The sequence below is a fragment of the Crocodylus porosus genome, unplaced genomic scaffold (genome assembly GCF_001723895.1).
Source record: "Crocodylus porosus isolate Cpor-Errol unplaced genomic scaffold, CroPor_comp1, whole genome shotgun sequence".
NCBI lineage: Eukaryota > Metazoa > Chordata > Crocodylia > Crocodylidae > Crocodylus > Crocodylus porosus.
The window spans coordinates 13889483-13905677 of NW_017728931.1; the positions used below are offsets into that span (position 1 = coordinate 13889483).

General features: G+C 39.9%; 1 protein-coding gene across 4 annotated transcripts in view; it reads right to left on the reverse strand.

The window, feature by feature from the left end:
- The window catches only part of CCDC91 (coiled-coil domain containing 91), a 340351-nt gene that overhangs the window by 275306 nt on the left and 48850 nt on the right, over positions 1-16195 (reverse strand). For all 4 annotated transcript variants that reach the window (XM_019544238.1, XM_019544237.1, XM_019544236.1 and 1 more), the window contains exons 4-6: positions 5588-5757; positions 3578-3784; positions 1250-1354 (exon numbers count right to left, since the gene is read on the reverse strand). In XM_019544238.1, the coding sequence (XP_019399783.1) occupies positions 1250-1354; positions 3578-3784; positions 5588-5757 (482 nt within the window). The remainder of the gene's footprint in view (positions 1-1249; positions 1355-3577; positions 3785-5587; positions 5758-16195) is intronic.

Here is a 16195-nt window from a genome sequence, read left to right on the forward strand (position 1 = left end):
CTGCCTGCCACCTTCCCTTCCCCAGTCAGTCTTGACGAGCAGTGTAGTGTAGAAATATAGAGCCTGATCTAAAGACTACTAAAATGAATGTAAATTCTCTTACTGGCTTCAAAGGCATCTTGTTAGGATGCACCAATAGAGATTTTGGGGGTTGATACCAATACCTTATTTTTAAGGAGGTATATAAACCAATACTGATCCAATTTTCGATACACAGCCCATCAGGTTGAGGAGCTGCTTCCAGCTGGTAAGTCTGTTGTGGTGAAAGGGGAGGAGGGAGGGAGGGAAGGGGTGTGGGAAGGCAGATCAAGGCCCCTGCAGCGAGGGAAGGAATGGGGCTGGGGCAGAGACTACCCGGGTGGGGTGGAGCGGGGCGTGAGATAGAGCCACGTTTAGTCTTGGGGGCACGGGGAGAGCGGGCTGGCTCACACCACTGCATGCACCCCAGAAGGGCACCAGGGGGTGGCATGTGCCCCCAGATTTGCATGTGGGGCGGGGCAGGGCAGGATGGGCTGGAGCCAGGGCAGTACCAGACTCTTCCCGGTGGGGGCTGAGCCAGACTGTGCTTGGGGTAGGCAGCGATAGCACTGGGAGAGGGATTACAGGTGGGAGTCTGTAGGAACCCCAAAATTAACCCCCCAGTCCCCCCTCCCAGTGCCACCACTGCCCATCCTGAGTACAGCCATGGCCCAACGCCCCCCCACTTGCACTGGAAAGAACCGGTATGGCCCCAGCCCCAGCCTGCAGCTGCAGCCTACTTCACCCGCACCCCATGGAAATCCATGGGCATGCCCCCACCATGTCCTCCTGGGGTGCGTGCAGCAGCTGGAGCTACTCCCCCTACCCACACCCCCCAGCGTGGCTCCATCCTGCACCTACCCCAGCCCCTGTCCTGGCCCCATTCCCTTCCTCACTGTGAGGGCCTTGAACTGCCTCCCCCACTCCTTTCCTCCCCCCTCCCCTTTCACAACAACAGACTTACCATCTGCATACAGTTCTCCACACTGCCAGGCTGTGCTCCTCACTTCCTACATGCTGCACTATGGTTACATGCAAGCATGGGCATTTATTGGCCAAATTAAAAGCCACATCAGACCGATTTCCAATACAGCCAATTTTCTTTACATTGGTCCCAATCCAATATTGGACCAATCCATCAGTGCACCTCTACTTTCTGTCAGGGCTATTGATCAAAACTACAAGGTAGTATACTTGCTAGGTATTAAATATGAGAAAGAAGCAGAATTACCTGGAGCTCTTTGTAATGATCTTGGTGTGAGATGAATTTATCTTCTTTATCTTTCAGGAAACTGATTTCTAGGACACTGTGTTTTTCCATCAAATCTTCTAATTCCTAACATTCAAAGATAAAACCAAATACGTTACATGCTTTTAGAAGTGCAAGTGTGCAGTCCTCTGGAAATTTCAGGAACTTGTTTGACCTCTGAAAGTGCTCTTTCTGGATGCTTCTTGCAAATGCAGACTATGTAGCAGCACTGACTACCTATCTAGATTTTTCTAGAGTGCTCATTCACCATTGAGAAATTTTCTAAAATGGACAAAAAACAAGTGCCCTGCTCACTGTCTATAGTAACTTCTACCTTCTGCCTCAACAGTCATGCATCCTCAGAGGATCCAAAGCAGCTGCCTATATCCTAAAAACTTATTGAGCTCAAGCCATTCCCCAACCAAGTCAGAGCCATCTTACAGCATATCTATGTGAGATAAGGCAAGCTAGTATTATTATCCTTATTTTGTAAATGGAGATGGAGTAAGGCCTGCATTGTCAACTGTATTCTTCAATTTAGGTTGCTCAGTCTGAAGATTGCAAGAAACTAATTGCAATATTACCCTATTTTTAATGTCTGGGTTTACTATTTTAAATTATAAAGTGAAAAGAATTTTAAATCTTCTAAGTTTTTGAAAAAAAAATTAAAACCCAGAAATTCCATCATGCAGAGCCACAAGGATCTCCATATGCTTCAGTATTAGGGCTAAAAACTTAGGATGCCTATACACGTGCTCCAACACATCCTGATTAGAACACATTGGAGCACACTCAATTAATCTGTGCTGTAGCACGTAATATGCATGCTGCAGTCTCTCATGCCTTCAGTGTCCCACATTTCAAAATGGTGGTGGGGGCACTTTAACTAAAACTTGTTGAATTAGAGTAATTAAAATGCCTCTCCTCCTCCCCACCCTCTTCCACCCCAGAGCACATGTATATGCACCCTTAGAACCTAAGGTCCCATCTACATGGTAGACTTAAGACGTGATTAACTAGTTAATCATGTCTTAAGCTGTGATCCAGCAGCATGTTCAACCAATTAATCACGTGATAAAACAAGGAATAATCCACAAAGTTATTCCACAAAAAAGTGCAATGACTTTGTGGCTTGTTCTTATCATGTCATTAACTGAATGTGTGTCCAGGTGCTCCCCTGTGGTGTCCTATACCCACAGGAGATGCTTCTGGGGCTGCAAACCTCATCAGCCACAGGGCTGCAGTCTCAGCAGCACATGGGCTCCTCCTGTATTGACAATAAAGCATGACTGGATCTGATGCTGGATCCACCAATCATACCTCCTGCCATGCATATCAAATCCAATACTGCCTTTACCTAAATGTCTAGAGGGGGCCATACCTTCAGCAGTTCCTCTTTGTATTGACAGATCAACTGGTGACAACAGCAGACTGATGTCTCCCATGTGAACCAATACAAGGGAATGAGACAGACAGTACTGGCAGTGGGTCTTACAAATACTTGTTATATAGAAAGAAACCAACTCAAAACCTTAAATTCAACTGTGCAGAAAAGATTACAGACCCTTCTGCCTTTCTGTCCTTCTGCTTTCTCTGAAGGCTACCCCCTGTCCCTATTTCATAGCGTCTCTCCTTCAATACATACGTATTGTACTTCCCCTCCACTTATAGCTTATCTCCTTTAACAGCTCCTATCAGTCCCCATCCTGTCCCCAGCCTGCCCTCACATCTCAAGCCTTCTGCCTTTCAACCAAGCCAATTCCTCTTCCTCTTCCATGCTACCCTGATATTTATTAGATGGATGCTAGGCAAATGATGTACTGGAAATACAGTTACTCCACTCAATTCCAGCATCATAGTAGCCCTCAGTAGATGAGCAGGACATTTTGCCACAAAATGCTTCTCTCAACTCAGAGCTGTAGCATGCTGAATGCAGACAGAATCATAAGAATTTAGCTGCAAGGCTTTAATGAACCTGTACAGAACATGAGATTGGCAGGGGCAGCAAGGGCACCTCTCCTCTTTCCTCTGGAGAGTGATAATGTTAAAACTTGCATGGACAATGCGTGTAAAAATATTAAACATGTTAAAAAGGTAATATACTTTTCCCTAACCTCACTTTTAGAATAGGCTGAGCCCTCTCTGGCAAGGCCTACAATGAAAATTCATCCAAAGAAAGACACCATCTTTATGAAGAAATCTTAGCCTGAACAGCTGACATTTGGCAAAGTTATAACTGAAACAGGATATAATAAAGGAAAGCATTAGTTACTCAAACTTGGGTGTCACTACCTGCTCTAGAAGTCATACCTTTTTAATTCTGCATTTTTCTTCTTCAGCAACTTTGAGTTTAGTCTCTAGACTTGCAACTGTTTGTTGAAGGCAGCTCTTTGATCCATTTGACCCCTCTCGCTGTTCATCAGCTACAGAGATGGTTGATATTACTAAAGATTTTTCACCAGGTAAACTAAAAGAGGGAATTGGGATATCCATGGAAGAACCAGCTGACAACCTAACCTAATTCAAAAGAGAAACAAAAGTACACTGTTTGGTGCCAAATAATAAACAACAGATATTTTGAAGTTATTTAAATTAAGACCTTTGAAAATTAAAGCAGTTGCTTGCAATCAAAAGTTCTTGAAGTTGGACTTTGCACATTCCCACCCAGGTAGTGCAGAGCTATGGTAGTGGAACCTTAGCTAGAAGAGCCCACTGAAGTACTCATGGTGTGTCCATCTAATGAGTTCCCTCAGGAGTATGAATATGCAAAGTCTATTTCAAACTCTTGGTTACAAGTAAATAACCTTCGTTTCTCTAGCAAGTGGCCTCTTCCTATACCCACACATAAGGAATTCATCTAAGATTGAGCAACTCTTCTTTCTGGCCCTTAAACAAGACTTACAATATTTGTATAAAGTTTGTTTACAAATAGGTCTATGAGCAGGTGCCCACAATCCACAAAAATTCTCTACACAACCAGCACTAGCAATGAACACTATTGAGTATTTACACTAACTTAGTTTAGCTGACTTACATTTTCTTTTTCTAAAAGCTGTAGTACTGTTGTAAATATATTGTGAGTTATACATCATTCCCAAACTACTAAAAACTTATTTAAAATTTTAACTATATACAATTCTAAATTAACGTAAAGCAACGTATGAAAGAGGCACCACCTCTTATTTTAAAAAGTGACCCAGGCAAAGGGTCAGATCAGTTCCAAATCCTTGGCTGCTGAAATCTGGAAAGAACTGAGGTGGCTAGAGTGCTCTGTCCCCCGTCACATTCCTGCTCCCCCCAGCCCCTTTTACAGCTTTACAATTGAATGTAAAGGGAGAGATAGGAAGGGGCGTTTGATCATTTCAGTGGTCAGTATTGGCTGTGGTTCTATTGCTGAAGCATCATCAACTGGTACATCCTGTGTGTAAATGTGCAGTAGCCATTTAAAGGACAATTTATATTTCCAGCATTAGTCTTTAAATATCAACCTGTACATTATACATTGGTTAAACAAAGTAGTCTCCAAAACACTGCCACAAAAAAAAATGCTTCTGAAAAGCCATTAGAATATGATTTGACCAATAGCCAGACTAGTGGCACCTAATTAACTGAACCATGAGTAACCTCATGGAAGCTGATGGAGCAATATACTATTAATTATGAGCAAAGGTATTTACAAGATAGCCCAAAGCTTCAAATGACTCAGAACAAACATAACACGTGTGGGCAGGAGACCGTAATTGTTAGCGTTTTAAGAACACATCAGAAACTGTCTAATCCCAAAGCTAGTAGATATGACATTCATAAAAGGGTCTATTTCTGAAATCTTTAGTAGCTTTATCAGCAATCTTTCCCCTAAGGAACATTATTACTAAGATCTCCCGTATTTCAGCATTATTACCCCTTTGAACAATTTTTAAAATTTTTTAAAAATTTTTTACACAATTTTTCTAAATGAACTACACATCTTAATGAACTTATTTTTATTGAGAGCCACAAAAAAGTATTGCAACGAATAACAAAATCACATAAAAATAAATCCTCTAAGAAAATACTGATACACTGAAAATATGTAGGTTGATAAAATTTTAAAATATATCTTCTGCCATTTCAAAGAATTCAAAGGTACTTAATTTCATATTTAATATTTAGATGGGTAACTGATACATTTATTTTGAAAATATACCCTTCAAATACACTCAATGGTCAACTTTTGTCCCTTAGGAAAAACAAAATAATCTCTAATTTGATAAGAAAAAATACAATGCCAAGAGACTAAATACATTCATTTACTGTAATAAAAAAACAGATTGTTTTTACCTGTTCTTTAATAACAGCTGGATTTAAAATGCTGTTGCCTGTTTGAACAGCTGTCACTACATTATCACCTGATAAAATGAAGGATTCAGAAGGAACAAGGCAAGCAGAAGGTAAAGAATGCTCCAGCAGAACATCAGAAGAAACATTTTGAGGTACATGGACTTCAGTTACTAATGCAAGACAAAAAAAACCAGAAGGAAAACAAAACATTAGACGTGAAAAATCATTCAAAATCAGTGCATCATGTATGTTCCTGAAATCTATATTTGAATTTGAGGACCTCCTCTTGGGCACACTACAAAAGCCATTTACTTGGGGAAAAAATTAGGAAAAGTTGGGAAACAAATGTGTCTATTTTGATTCTTTTACTGGCTGCCTCAGGTAATCTATTATTTATATATGAATATTGTATACAATTAAAAGAAATCAAGCAACAACTGTCAAAACACCTAAACCTTTTTGAACAGCACTTTTTTATTATTACTTAAATCTAACTCCCCTCCCACAAACATGCATACATCTCTTATAAGAAATCTGTAGATAAACATTGTAACAACCAATATGGATGAAAGCTTTTTTACACATGATAAAGCATGACATTTTGTACATCAAATTACAACAGAAAAACTGGAAGGGAAAAAGAACAAACAGAATAACCCAACAACCAACAATACACAAATCCAATAAGTACTATGGCAGGTCCAGAGCTTTTCAGCAGTCATATACCCAAAGAAGGAATTTTCAGTTATAAGACATGAAACTATGCAGTGAACATAGTTAGTTGTACATTACTAAGATCTAGAGCGGATGTTAGATAGGAGAATAGAGGCGCCCACTAATTTTGAAACCTAGGCAAAACACTCTGCGTTAGGAGAAGGGTGGCTGCTCCAGCACCAACAACTTCCAAAGGAAGCTGCGATTCTGGTGCCCCCTTTAAGTGGGTACCTAGAGCTGGTGCTCCACTTGCCCACTCAATGTTATGCTACCAGTGCCCACATCTGCATACTGGATGACTTAAAACTACTCTGGCCTGGTAAGGCTCACCGTGGCTGGGGCCTGGACAACTGCACTGGCTGCTTGCCACTGGATCTGGCCTTTTACTCTGGTAAATCCATCAGAGGCTGTGCTTTTTCAACAGTGAAAATAAAAAAGCCAAATTTACAACATGCTGTCTATAGAACACTACATGAAAAGCTAAAATGTACCTTAAAATTCTTTTTGAAGAAAAATATTTGACTGAGCAATCTATTAGCAGTACATATATTTTTATAAGGTTAACCGACAACTCTGTTAAGTACCCTGCTTTCAGTGACTTATAATTTTCCCAATTTATGTAGAATGTTTCAAAGTAAAAAATGTAAAACTAGATTGCTTCTGCTTTCTTCTGTTACCACTTAGCCTGATCAATGCAGCATCCAAAACTTAAAATCCTGTTGTGATAACAGCAAGCATTTAGAAATACAGGTAGGTTCCCCCTTTTCACTGTTTCTACCAATCCAAACACCTGATTGAAGGAAAGAAATAAAAGACAGAACAGAAAGACAAAACAAGGAAGAAAAAAAAAAGAGGGCAGGTTCTAAAAATTGTTAAGTTCCTTAGAGGAATGGAAACAAAGAAAGACTTGCAAACAGACTGTACTGAAATGTACAACATTTATAGTTAGTAGCCAACATGAGTAAGCAATACAGCAAACCAGCACAGCACATGGTGGAATTCAACCAAAAGTCAATTTAAATGGGGGGTGGGGGGTGTCAGCATCCAATAAACTCCATGTACCACCAACAGAAAATTCAATTTAAATTTACTGAACAAACATAGAATCCGTTTAAAAAGCCACTCTTTCTTCCAGCTCAACAAACAGGAAGAGCTAACGTGAGATTCAGAATAGACTAAGAGTATCTCCTTTAACTCTTCATCACTGTTTCCAGCTCAGGGAAATGCTCTATGAAACAAATGAAACTGGTTGAAGTATGGTTTGAGGAATACATTATGAGATATGAACATGACACCCACTTCTGGTAGATGTTATGAGCCTCAGATGAAACAGACCTATAGTCCAGTCACACATATAAAGCCCGTACATCTTTTCCAAGGGAACTTTTTTATTTTTATTTTTTATTTTTGAAATTCATAAGACAGAAATTTAGCTTGGGGGTCACTTTTCTAATTGGTACATTCAATGTTTAAAGTGCACAGTTATGAATCAGATATGGCTAAGTATTTTCTGTCTTATATCACTGATGTTGAAATCCTCTTTCAACATTACCATTGTGTGAGGAGTGGAATGAATTTCAAAGAGTACTTATTGACTTGCCATAGAATGCTTCCCCTGTTAGCATCTAATGGAAATGTCAACTATCTAAAATACCTGTCCTTGTATTACTGGCAAATGACAACATTGAGAGAAGATGAAATAGTGCACTTAGCTATGTTTTCATTTTCATTGACTAGAAAGACTTACAGCAAACTGCCTCCACACTATGTCATTTCAATGACCATAAACAAAGAATCCAAGAACAGAAGAAGTAGGGGCTGGATTGGATTTACCAAGAATCTATCCATGGTTGCAACCAACATACACAGTAAACCAGTTATTATGTGGTTAAGAAAACAACTAAAACAGGTGGCTCATTTCAAGCAACCCTTGTATCACCATCCAGAACTGGGTCCGTCAAGAATGGAGATGGACTCTGTTAACCCCAGCTGCAGTATCCCGGATGGAGAAGAGTGAACTCTTGAACTTATGGACCCATTGACCTACATAGGACTGACAAGCATGCGCAATCATCCTGTATTATATAAGTTGACTTTGGAGGGAACATGTTTCCAATGTAAAGTGTGGCATGAAATACTTACCTGAGGTAACAACCCAACAGATTGGTCAGTAATGTGATGGACAAATGAATGACAGAAGGGTCTGTCTAGTAACTGGTTCTGGCATATGATTGACAGGTGGCATGAAGTGGATACTATAAAACCTGTCAGGTTGGAGAGCCACTGAGGAAGTAATTGAGTCTGTGTGCATCGTGAGCCTGTGTGGTGGCTAGGTGCTTGCCTGGGAGAGTGACTAAGTTAGTGTCAGTGTGCATTGCGTCCAATTGGGACTGAAAGCATGTGAGAAACTGAGTCCCTTGATGAGCATGTGGTGTGACACCTGCTCATATGTGATTAGCAGGAGAGGTGCTTGAGTGGAGTGTGTAACTGAACTCCATCCATTCGTGAAGGTATACACTCATAGACAGAGCCATCCTCTACCCATCTGTATTCTCCTGCATGCCTTTGGATGGTAAAGTATCACCCATCCCTTTGGAGGTATTGAGTACTCACTACAAATGAGGAAAAGATAGAAATCCTCTAGGGAATAGGCACTCTGTGACAAGCTGACAGGCCCGTCAGCTTCAGAGTGATCTTGCCAGCCACCACTGGTGACAGGCCTGCATTGATTCTTTCCGATATCTCTTATAGTATATAATGTTGTCTTAACTCTCTATTGACTGGTTCATTGTTGTAATTTGGATTTATTATTGTTGTATTTTTCTATCCTTACCTTGATAATATATTCTTGTTAACCTTTCACTTAGTGTTAAGTTTTCATTGATAGTGGTATACTTCTCGATGGGGCCAGGCTGCAGGCCAATGTCCAGGGAAATTACCCCTTGCGTTGTCCCAAATCATACAGAACCCTGGTGAGGTTGAAGACCTAACAAACCTTTGTGCATGTAACAGGTCTCCTTATGAGGAGTTTGGTGTTCCACTGAAAATTTGCTGACGCTGTAAAGACAGCTGTGGAAGAATCGGACACAAGCCAATGGGATCTGAATCAACCAACTCTTCATTCCCTTTGCTCTGGAGAGCCAGCAACAGAAGAGGTAAGGAAGAGTCTCCACACATCTCATGCTTAAGATAATGTGATGGCGGAAACATTCTGGAGAGATTTTCTTCTGGAGCTAAGTCAATACATGACACTTATCACAAGGAAATGCAAGACCTTTGTCACAAAGACAACAGCAAATAAGATCAAGCAAGAGTGTAGGAAAACAGTTGACCACACCGCAATGAAACAAATCATTGACCTTCTCACCAACAGAAGAGACTACCATGACTTTAAAGAAATCAGGCAATACAGAATTACCTCTGTGAGCCTTTTGCTCTTTTTAGCAGATGGGATATTCCACAAACCTGTCAAATCAAAGTTCATAACATAGATGAGCCTCCAAATGATCTCACCACCATCACATTATCATGCATTAATAGATGTTGGAATGATACTGAATAAAGTACCACCAAGCTAGACATGCCCTCAGTCTCTTCAAGTACGTCACTGGCCGACAACCACAAGCAGTGGCATTTCACTTCAATAATGGTGTTTATGATGAAGAACTGTTGAAGACTAGTACAAAACAGAATGAGCAGCAGCATCACTCAAAGCCATTGTTGTTCCCAACGTCTACCCTGTTTCTGACCAGCAAATGCCTACTGGAACATCCTACCACTCATTTCTATCAAAGCTTTTTAACAAAATGAGACTACAATATTTCCTCTTGAAATTCTTACTTCCACCACAGTGGCCTGTACTTCACAATGAATCTTGTCTGCTATGATTTAAAATCCAGAGAACAATGGTGTGGACTTTGTATTGAAATCTCCATGTGAGGCTCACACAAGGGTGCTCTTCCATGCAGCTCAAATGTTGCTTCCTACACCAGTCATGTGACTAAGCAAGATATGTCCATGTACAAGAAGAAACCAGGAGACACACCATCATACTACTATAGCTATTTACTTTACTATTTACAAGGCATCTGCTGCTCCTGGAGTTTGTAGATTCACTGGAGTACACACAGTGGAAGGTTTCTCTAGTTGTGGTAAAGTGGCATTTGTGAAGAGAATCTTATAATCAAAAAATCTTATGTGCATAAAGCTCACTGAAGATCTTTTTGATAAACTGGCTTTATTCACTGTCAAAATACTTTACAATTACCCTGTAAGCAATAGTTTGTCCACTGCTTGTGCACATAAACGGTGAAAAATGGCACACTACGATTCTGCAAAACTTCCTCTGGACCATGACTCCTTCAAACAGTACTGCCTCCAAGCTCACTTGCAAGTCTATGAATGGAGAAATTCACAACATGCACAAACTCTTGATCCAACAAACTGTGGGTGGACGTCAGTGCTGGATGCGTTAGAACCTGTGACATACTAAAAGTAGATTGCCGGATGGAATGAACTTACCACTAAACAATGAAAATGGCCTTTCAGATGAGTCAATTAAAGCTACTGTTCTACAGTCATCTGAAAACGACGGTACAGAAGAAGAATACCTAGACTGAGAATATCCAGTGTATGCCATGTCACAGAATTGACTTCAAATTTGAGTTGAAGTGTTTTATTTTACTTAAATGTGTTCCATAATCATTTATATATTTTATTAATAAAATAATACGTGACTAATTAATTAAATGCAACTTTGAAGCAATAAATGGTAAAACTTTCCATTGGAAACAAGTACGCTTATTGCATTCCCAAAAAAAGTGGTCAATACCGATGGTTTTTGCATTTAAAGGATAGAGCTCCCAAATAATGGGTCATTACTCATCAAAAGAGAAAGGAAGTTTGTAGGTTATTGCAATATTTATTTAAAGTGGCTTAGAAAATCAAAAAATGGCCTTATAGGCCTCGAGATATCAATATTTATTCATCTCATTAGTCATGACTGTCATTTTTAAAGATGGCGATCAAACATCAAAATTAGACAAGTGACCTTCAGGCTACATTTCATCCTAAGCAACTCAAAAATGATTTCCAGTCATAAAAAGGTCCCCTAAAAATGCAGACTTATTATATATATGACTGGACTACTGGAATTCTACAAGATTTTTTTTTTTTTTGCTGATTCCCCTTCCAAAATGATCACTTGGGGGGGGGGGGGAATCTTTTTTGGAGAGGAAGGGAATAACTTTCTACATTTATTGGAAAGGCATACATAAAAAGGCAATTCTGATGAGATTCTAAAAGTATAGATTAAATGGGTAAAACTAAAAAAAATATTAGATTCAGCGAGTGAAAATCTGACCTCCTGGAAGTCAATGATAAAACTGTTATTGACTTCAATGAGGCCAACTTCAACCACATGTAGAAATATCCCCCTCTAAGCAGCAACTCTTGGCTCAATCTCTGGAGACTATGCAAAGTGCATAAAAGTTAGTGTGCTAGTATAAGGTATAAAGGAGACTGTTCAATTGAAATGCAATGCACAATCTCTGGAACTCTTATGGTTCACAGACAAATAACTTTTTCACATCTCCTAAAGTGCATTTTTCACTCATCTAGCCAAACAGCTCTAGAATTATGATATTCACTGATGCTATACCAACAATTCAAAAATACACCCAAAGAGAAACTAAATAGTACTACAGAAATAGATCTCTTATAATCCTGTACTCTGGTACTGCTCAGCTCATACCAGAATGTGACCTGCAGTTTTTTTCTGTATAGAATGGTATAGCACATTCTTCCAATTGTATATCAAATGTTTTTTCCCCTCTCCAAAATAACCAGTGTGTGTATGGGGGGTATACACCCACACACACCTTACATGCAGGGTCAGTCTGCCACTGGACTCCCAACAATCTTGATGACTCTACTCGCAGCCTTTCTGTGAATATGGTAAAATTACCAAAGAAGATTTTCTTCTCACTGCAGTTTTTATTTTAGTATTTTTAGTACATTCAGCCCTTTAGGTCTTTTCCCTGGTTATATGCTTCTCTTGTCAGACAACAACAGTTCAAGGCCTTAATCTGTACTTATCAACTTACTGTCGGGGGAAAAAACCTATTTTTCCTAAAACTGAACTGAAAATATGGAATACACTTTAGGATACACGTAGGATTGATTTATAATGCAAAATATATAGTAATTACTGGAAACAGTTTTGCTTAGTGCCAAACTGTAAAGAAGTGGTCCATAAGAATGTTGAGAAAAGATAAATTGTGCGTGATTCAGTCAACTTTATTTTAATAAAATCTTCGGCAGAGACACTGGTAACAGCTGAATACTATTACAGAAGCACTGTGGAACCTTTGAAGGATGTGCCAATGCCAATTACAAAAGAAGCTGGTAAAGAGACACAGCACCATTTTATTAATTTGTAAACATTGAATCAAGCCAAAAATCTTAAGGCAAGATGGCCCCATTTAAAACAACTCATCCCTGACATCCAATTGCCTTGACTGTAGTAAATTTCATTTTAAAAAGTTAAAAATTATGTCTATACTATGTGAGAAAACACTAGGGATTTATTTTTAAAAAGCTCACATAGGTCACTTTCATAGGTCAACAAATAAAATACTGCAACTATAGTCTTCTAGCAAGCACTGTGTTTCTTCTGCCAGAACAGTCTTTTATGGTATTCAAAGCAATTATAATCAGTTTTCAATACTGCCTCAAACTGTTCATTTGCCAATGGAGACAACATTTTGGTCAAAGAATCTTTACATTTAATCAAATCACAATATTCACATGAATTTTAAAGCTCCAATTTATTGTGTGCATTTCCCAAAGATCACAGGAAGATAAGAACAGAGAATGACAGTGTGGAAAAGGTAAAGTAATTTAAATAGTTAGGAAAAAATCACTAAGACAATCAAATAACTGAAGAAATGAAGGCAAGAATTTACAGTGCTAATATATGTCTGGTGAGCCTGGATACAATAATGGCATCAAGGAAAATCTCAAGAAACCTTAAAATCCAACTTTTTAGTACAATTGTTCAATCTGTCATTTTATATGGATGTAAATCCTGGATGCTGACAAAGGGAAATGGAAAAAGGCTGCAGGTGTTTGAAAACAAAATGCTAAGAAGAAATATTTGATGCAGTACAAGAAAATGAAGTATGGAAGAAAAGATATATTCTAGAGCTTGTGAACCTTTGCAAGAGACCTGATGACTTGAGCAAATTAAGAGCGCTAAGAATTACACGGAAGGGCGTATCATGAGACCTGACAAAGAGAAGCCATTTGCGAGGCAGATTTTAGAAGCAGAGTTCAAAGGTATCAAACTTTGATGTAGACCAAGACAACTATGGGAAGATAACATAAAAACTGATCTGGAAGGGATAGACAAAGATGCAACAAGGTGGAAGGATATTGAAGAAAACAGGAGGAGATGGAAGGTTGTAGTTAACGCAGTTATATGCCTCTGGGGCTTATGAGATCAGAGAGAGATCTCCCACTCACACACAAGCGAAGATGGAGGGGAGTGTTTGCAAATTTAGTACTGTGGCATGCCTGAATCACTGGGGGTTAAAAGCACTCGCGGAGGGGACAATGGGATACCAAGAGAATAGTGGTAAGATCGCTGTGAAAGTCTCTTTAAATTCACACGTGTCACTACTGCTAAAAATCCACATTATTCAAACTGATATACCTGTGAAGAAAAGTTCATTTAAGTGGCTCACTTTCTCCACAAAAATTGTATTATTCAGTGTTATCCAGCCCCCCTTAATAAGGAACTTGACAGAAAAGAGTATCCAGTTGTGTAGAAAGAATTAACCAGTTTGAGATACCATAACTGAAAGAAACTTTTTAAACCTCTTTTACTTACACATTTGTGAGACGCTTTGGTTTCTGAAAACTCAACATCAGGCAGACCCTTCCAAGGAGCACTCCAAGTTTGTTTTTGTAACCAAAAGGATAAAACTTACGTTCTACAGAATCTGAGCAAGTCATACAGGCGAGCACACACATGAAAACAGGCCAGCTTCAGCAGCCAGGCTGAATGTTTAGAAAACAGTCATGCAAGAAAGTTTATAAAAAATTATTGGGAAAACTATTCATCCTGTAAAGGCAATCTCCCTGGCCATAACCACAAATCCAACCACAAAGGGCTCTGAGGAATGATTTAAAAAAAAATTCAACAAGCTTTTCTATATCTAAAAATTTCTCAATTTGTACAGCTTTTTATCCTTGGGCTTTTCACAAAACAGAAATAAGCCCTGGCAATTACGTAGAAAGCACCCCTTTCCAACAGTTTGCTTGTTAGTTCCAAAACAGCATTCCGAGAAGTCATTGTAAGAAAGTCCACAGGTGGTCCACACGTATCACCTGAAGTCCCACACACAGAAAGAAATGACAATTGTTGAAGCTGCTCAGATGTTGGAAAGATTAGTCCTAAAGAGGAAGATTTAAAGGCATACCTTTCAAATGTAAGTTATCACACAGACGGCAGATATCTATTACACAGCTCTGGAATTCCTGAGCATTCCACACAAAAAATTGTGATAAGCCAATTCAGGATACTAATTTTTTCCACACGGTGTCTTACATCTTAATATTCTGTCATTTTTATATAAACCTTCATATCCCCAAAATTATTTCAATATCTACTCAAGAAAAAACATCACATACTTGCTGAAATAAAGCAACTGGTTCCTAGAAAGTAAACAAAATATTTAGTGAATTATATCGGGCTTTAATGTAACTTAGCAGCAGCAAGCAAGGGGAAGAACCAATACCAAGAAAAACTATACTATTTACTCGAATCCAAGACGAGGTTGTTTTCCCCCCAGTCAGTATGGGGAGGGTTCATCTTGTATTTGAGTAAGGACCCAAGGCAGGCAGAAACTCAGCTCCAGCTCTGGCCCCAGAGCTGACCTGCTGCCTGACCAAGCCAGAATGGCTTGTTTGGCTGGAGAGGGGGCATGCAGCTGGGGAAGACCACAGACTGATAGTGACGGAAATCCCACCCCCTGCCTCCCTGACTCCCTCCTGGAGCCTAATTATTCTGCAACGTAATTATTGGTGGGGAATCATATTAAATTCCAAGTCATCTTAGGTTTGGGTAAACACAGCAGCTCTTTTACACCACTAATGAGTACTCTGTGGAACAAATCTCCAAAAGATTGGGGAATAAGCAGGAGGAGTTCATCCTCCTGCTCAATGCAAATAATTACGATATCATAGGGATAACAGAGACCTGGTGGGACTCCACCCATGACTGGACCTTGGGTATAGATGGCTATACCCTGTACAGGAGGGATCGTGTAGATAAAAAGGGGCGGGGGAGTAGCTCTCTATGTTAAGGAAAGCTACACGTCCCTGCAAGCTGATATTAGCGACCATGGTGGACAACTGGAGATCCTGTGGGTTAAACTCTGTGGGGAACACAGCACAGGGGACACAACAGTGGGAATCTACTACAGACTTCCCACCCAAAATCCTGAGCTTGACCAGCAGTTCGCCTGGGAACTGGCTGAGGCCGCATGCTCCAGGACCGTGGTTGTCATGGATGACTTCAATTACCCGGACTTCTCGTGGGAGGATCACTCAGCAAAATCCGAGCAGTCGCAAAGCTTCCTCTCGCGCAAGGATGACCTCTACCAGACTCAAGAAGTCTATGGGCCAACAAGAGGCAAAGAGCTGCTCGACCTGGTACCGGCTACTGGGGATGACCTAATAGGTGACGTAGTGATTGATGGGAAGCTGGGTGACAGCGACCATGAGCTGATCACCTTCACCATCCACCGTAAAGCTGGCAAGTCAGTCAGCAACACAGAAATCCTTGACTTCAGAAAAGCCAACTTTGACAAGCTCAGGAGGCTTGTCAGT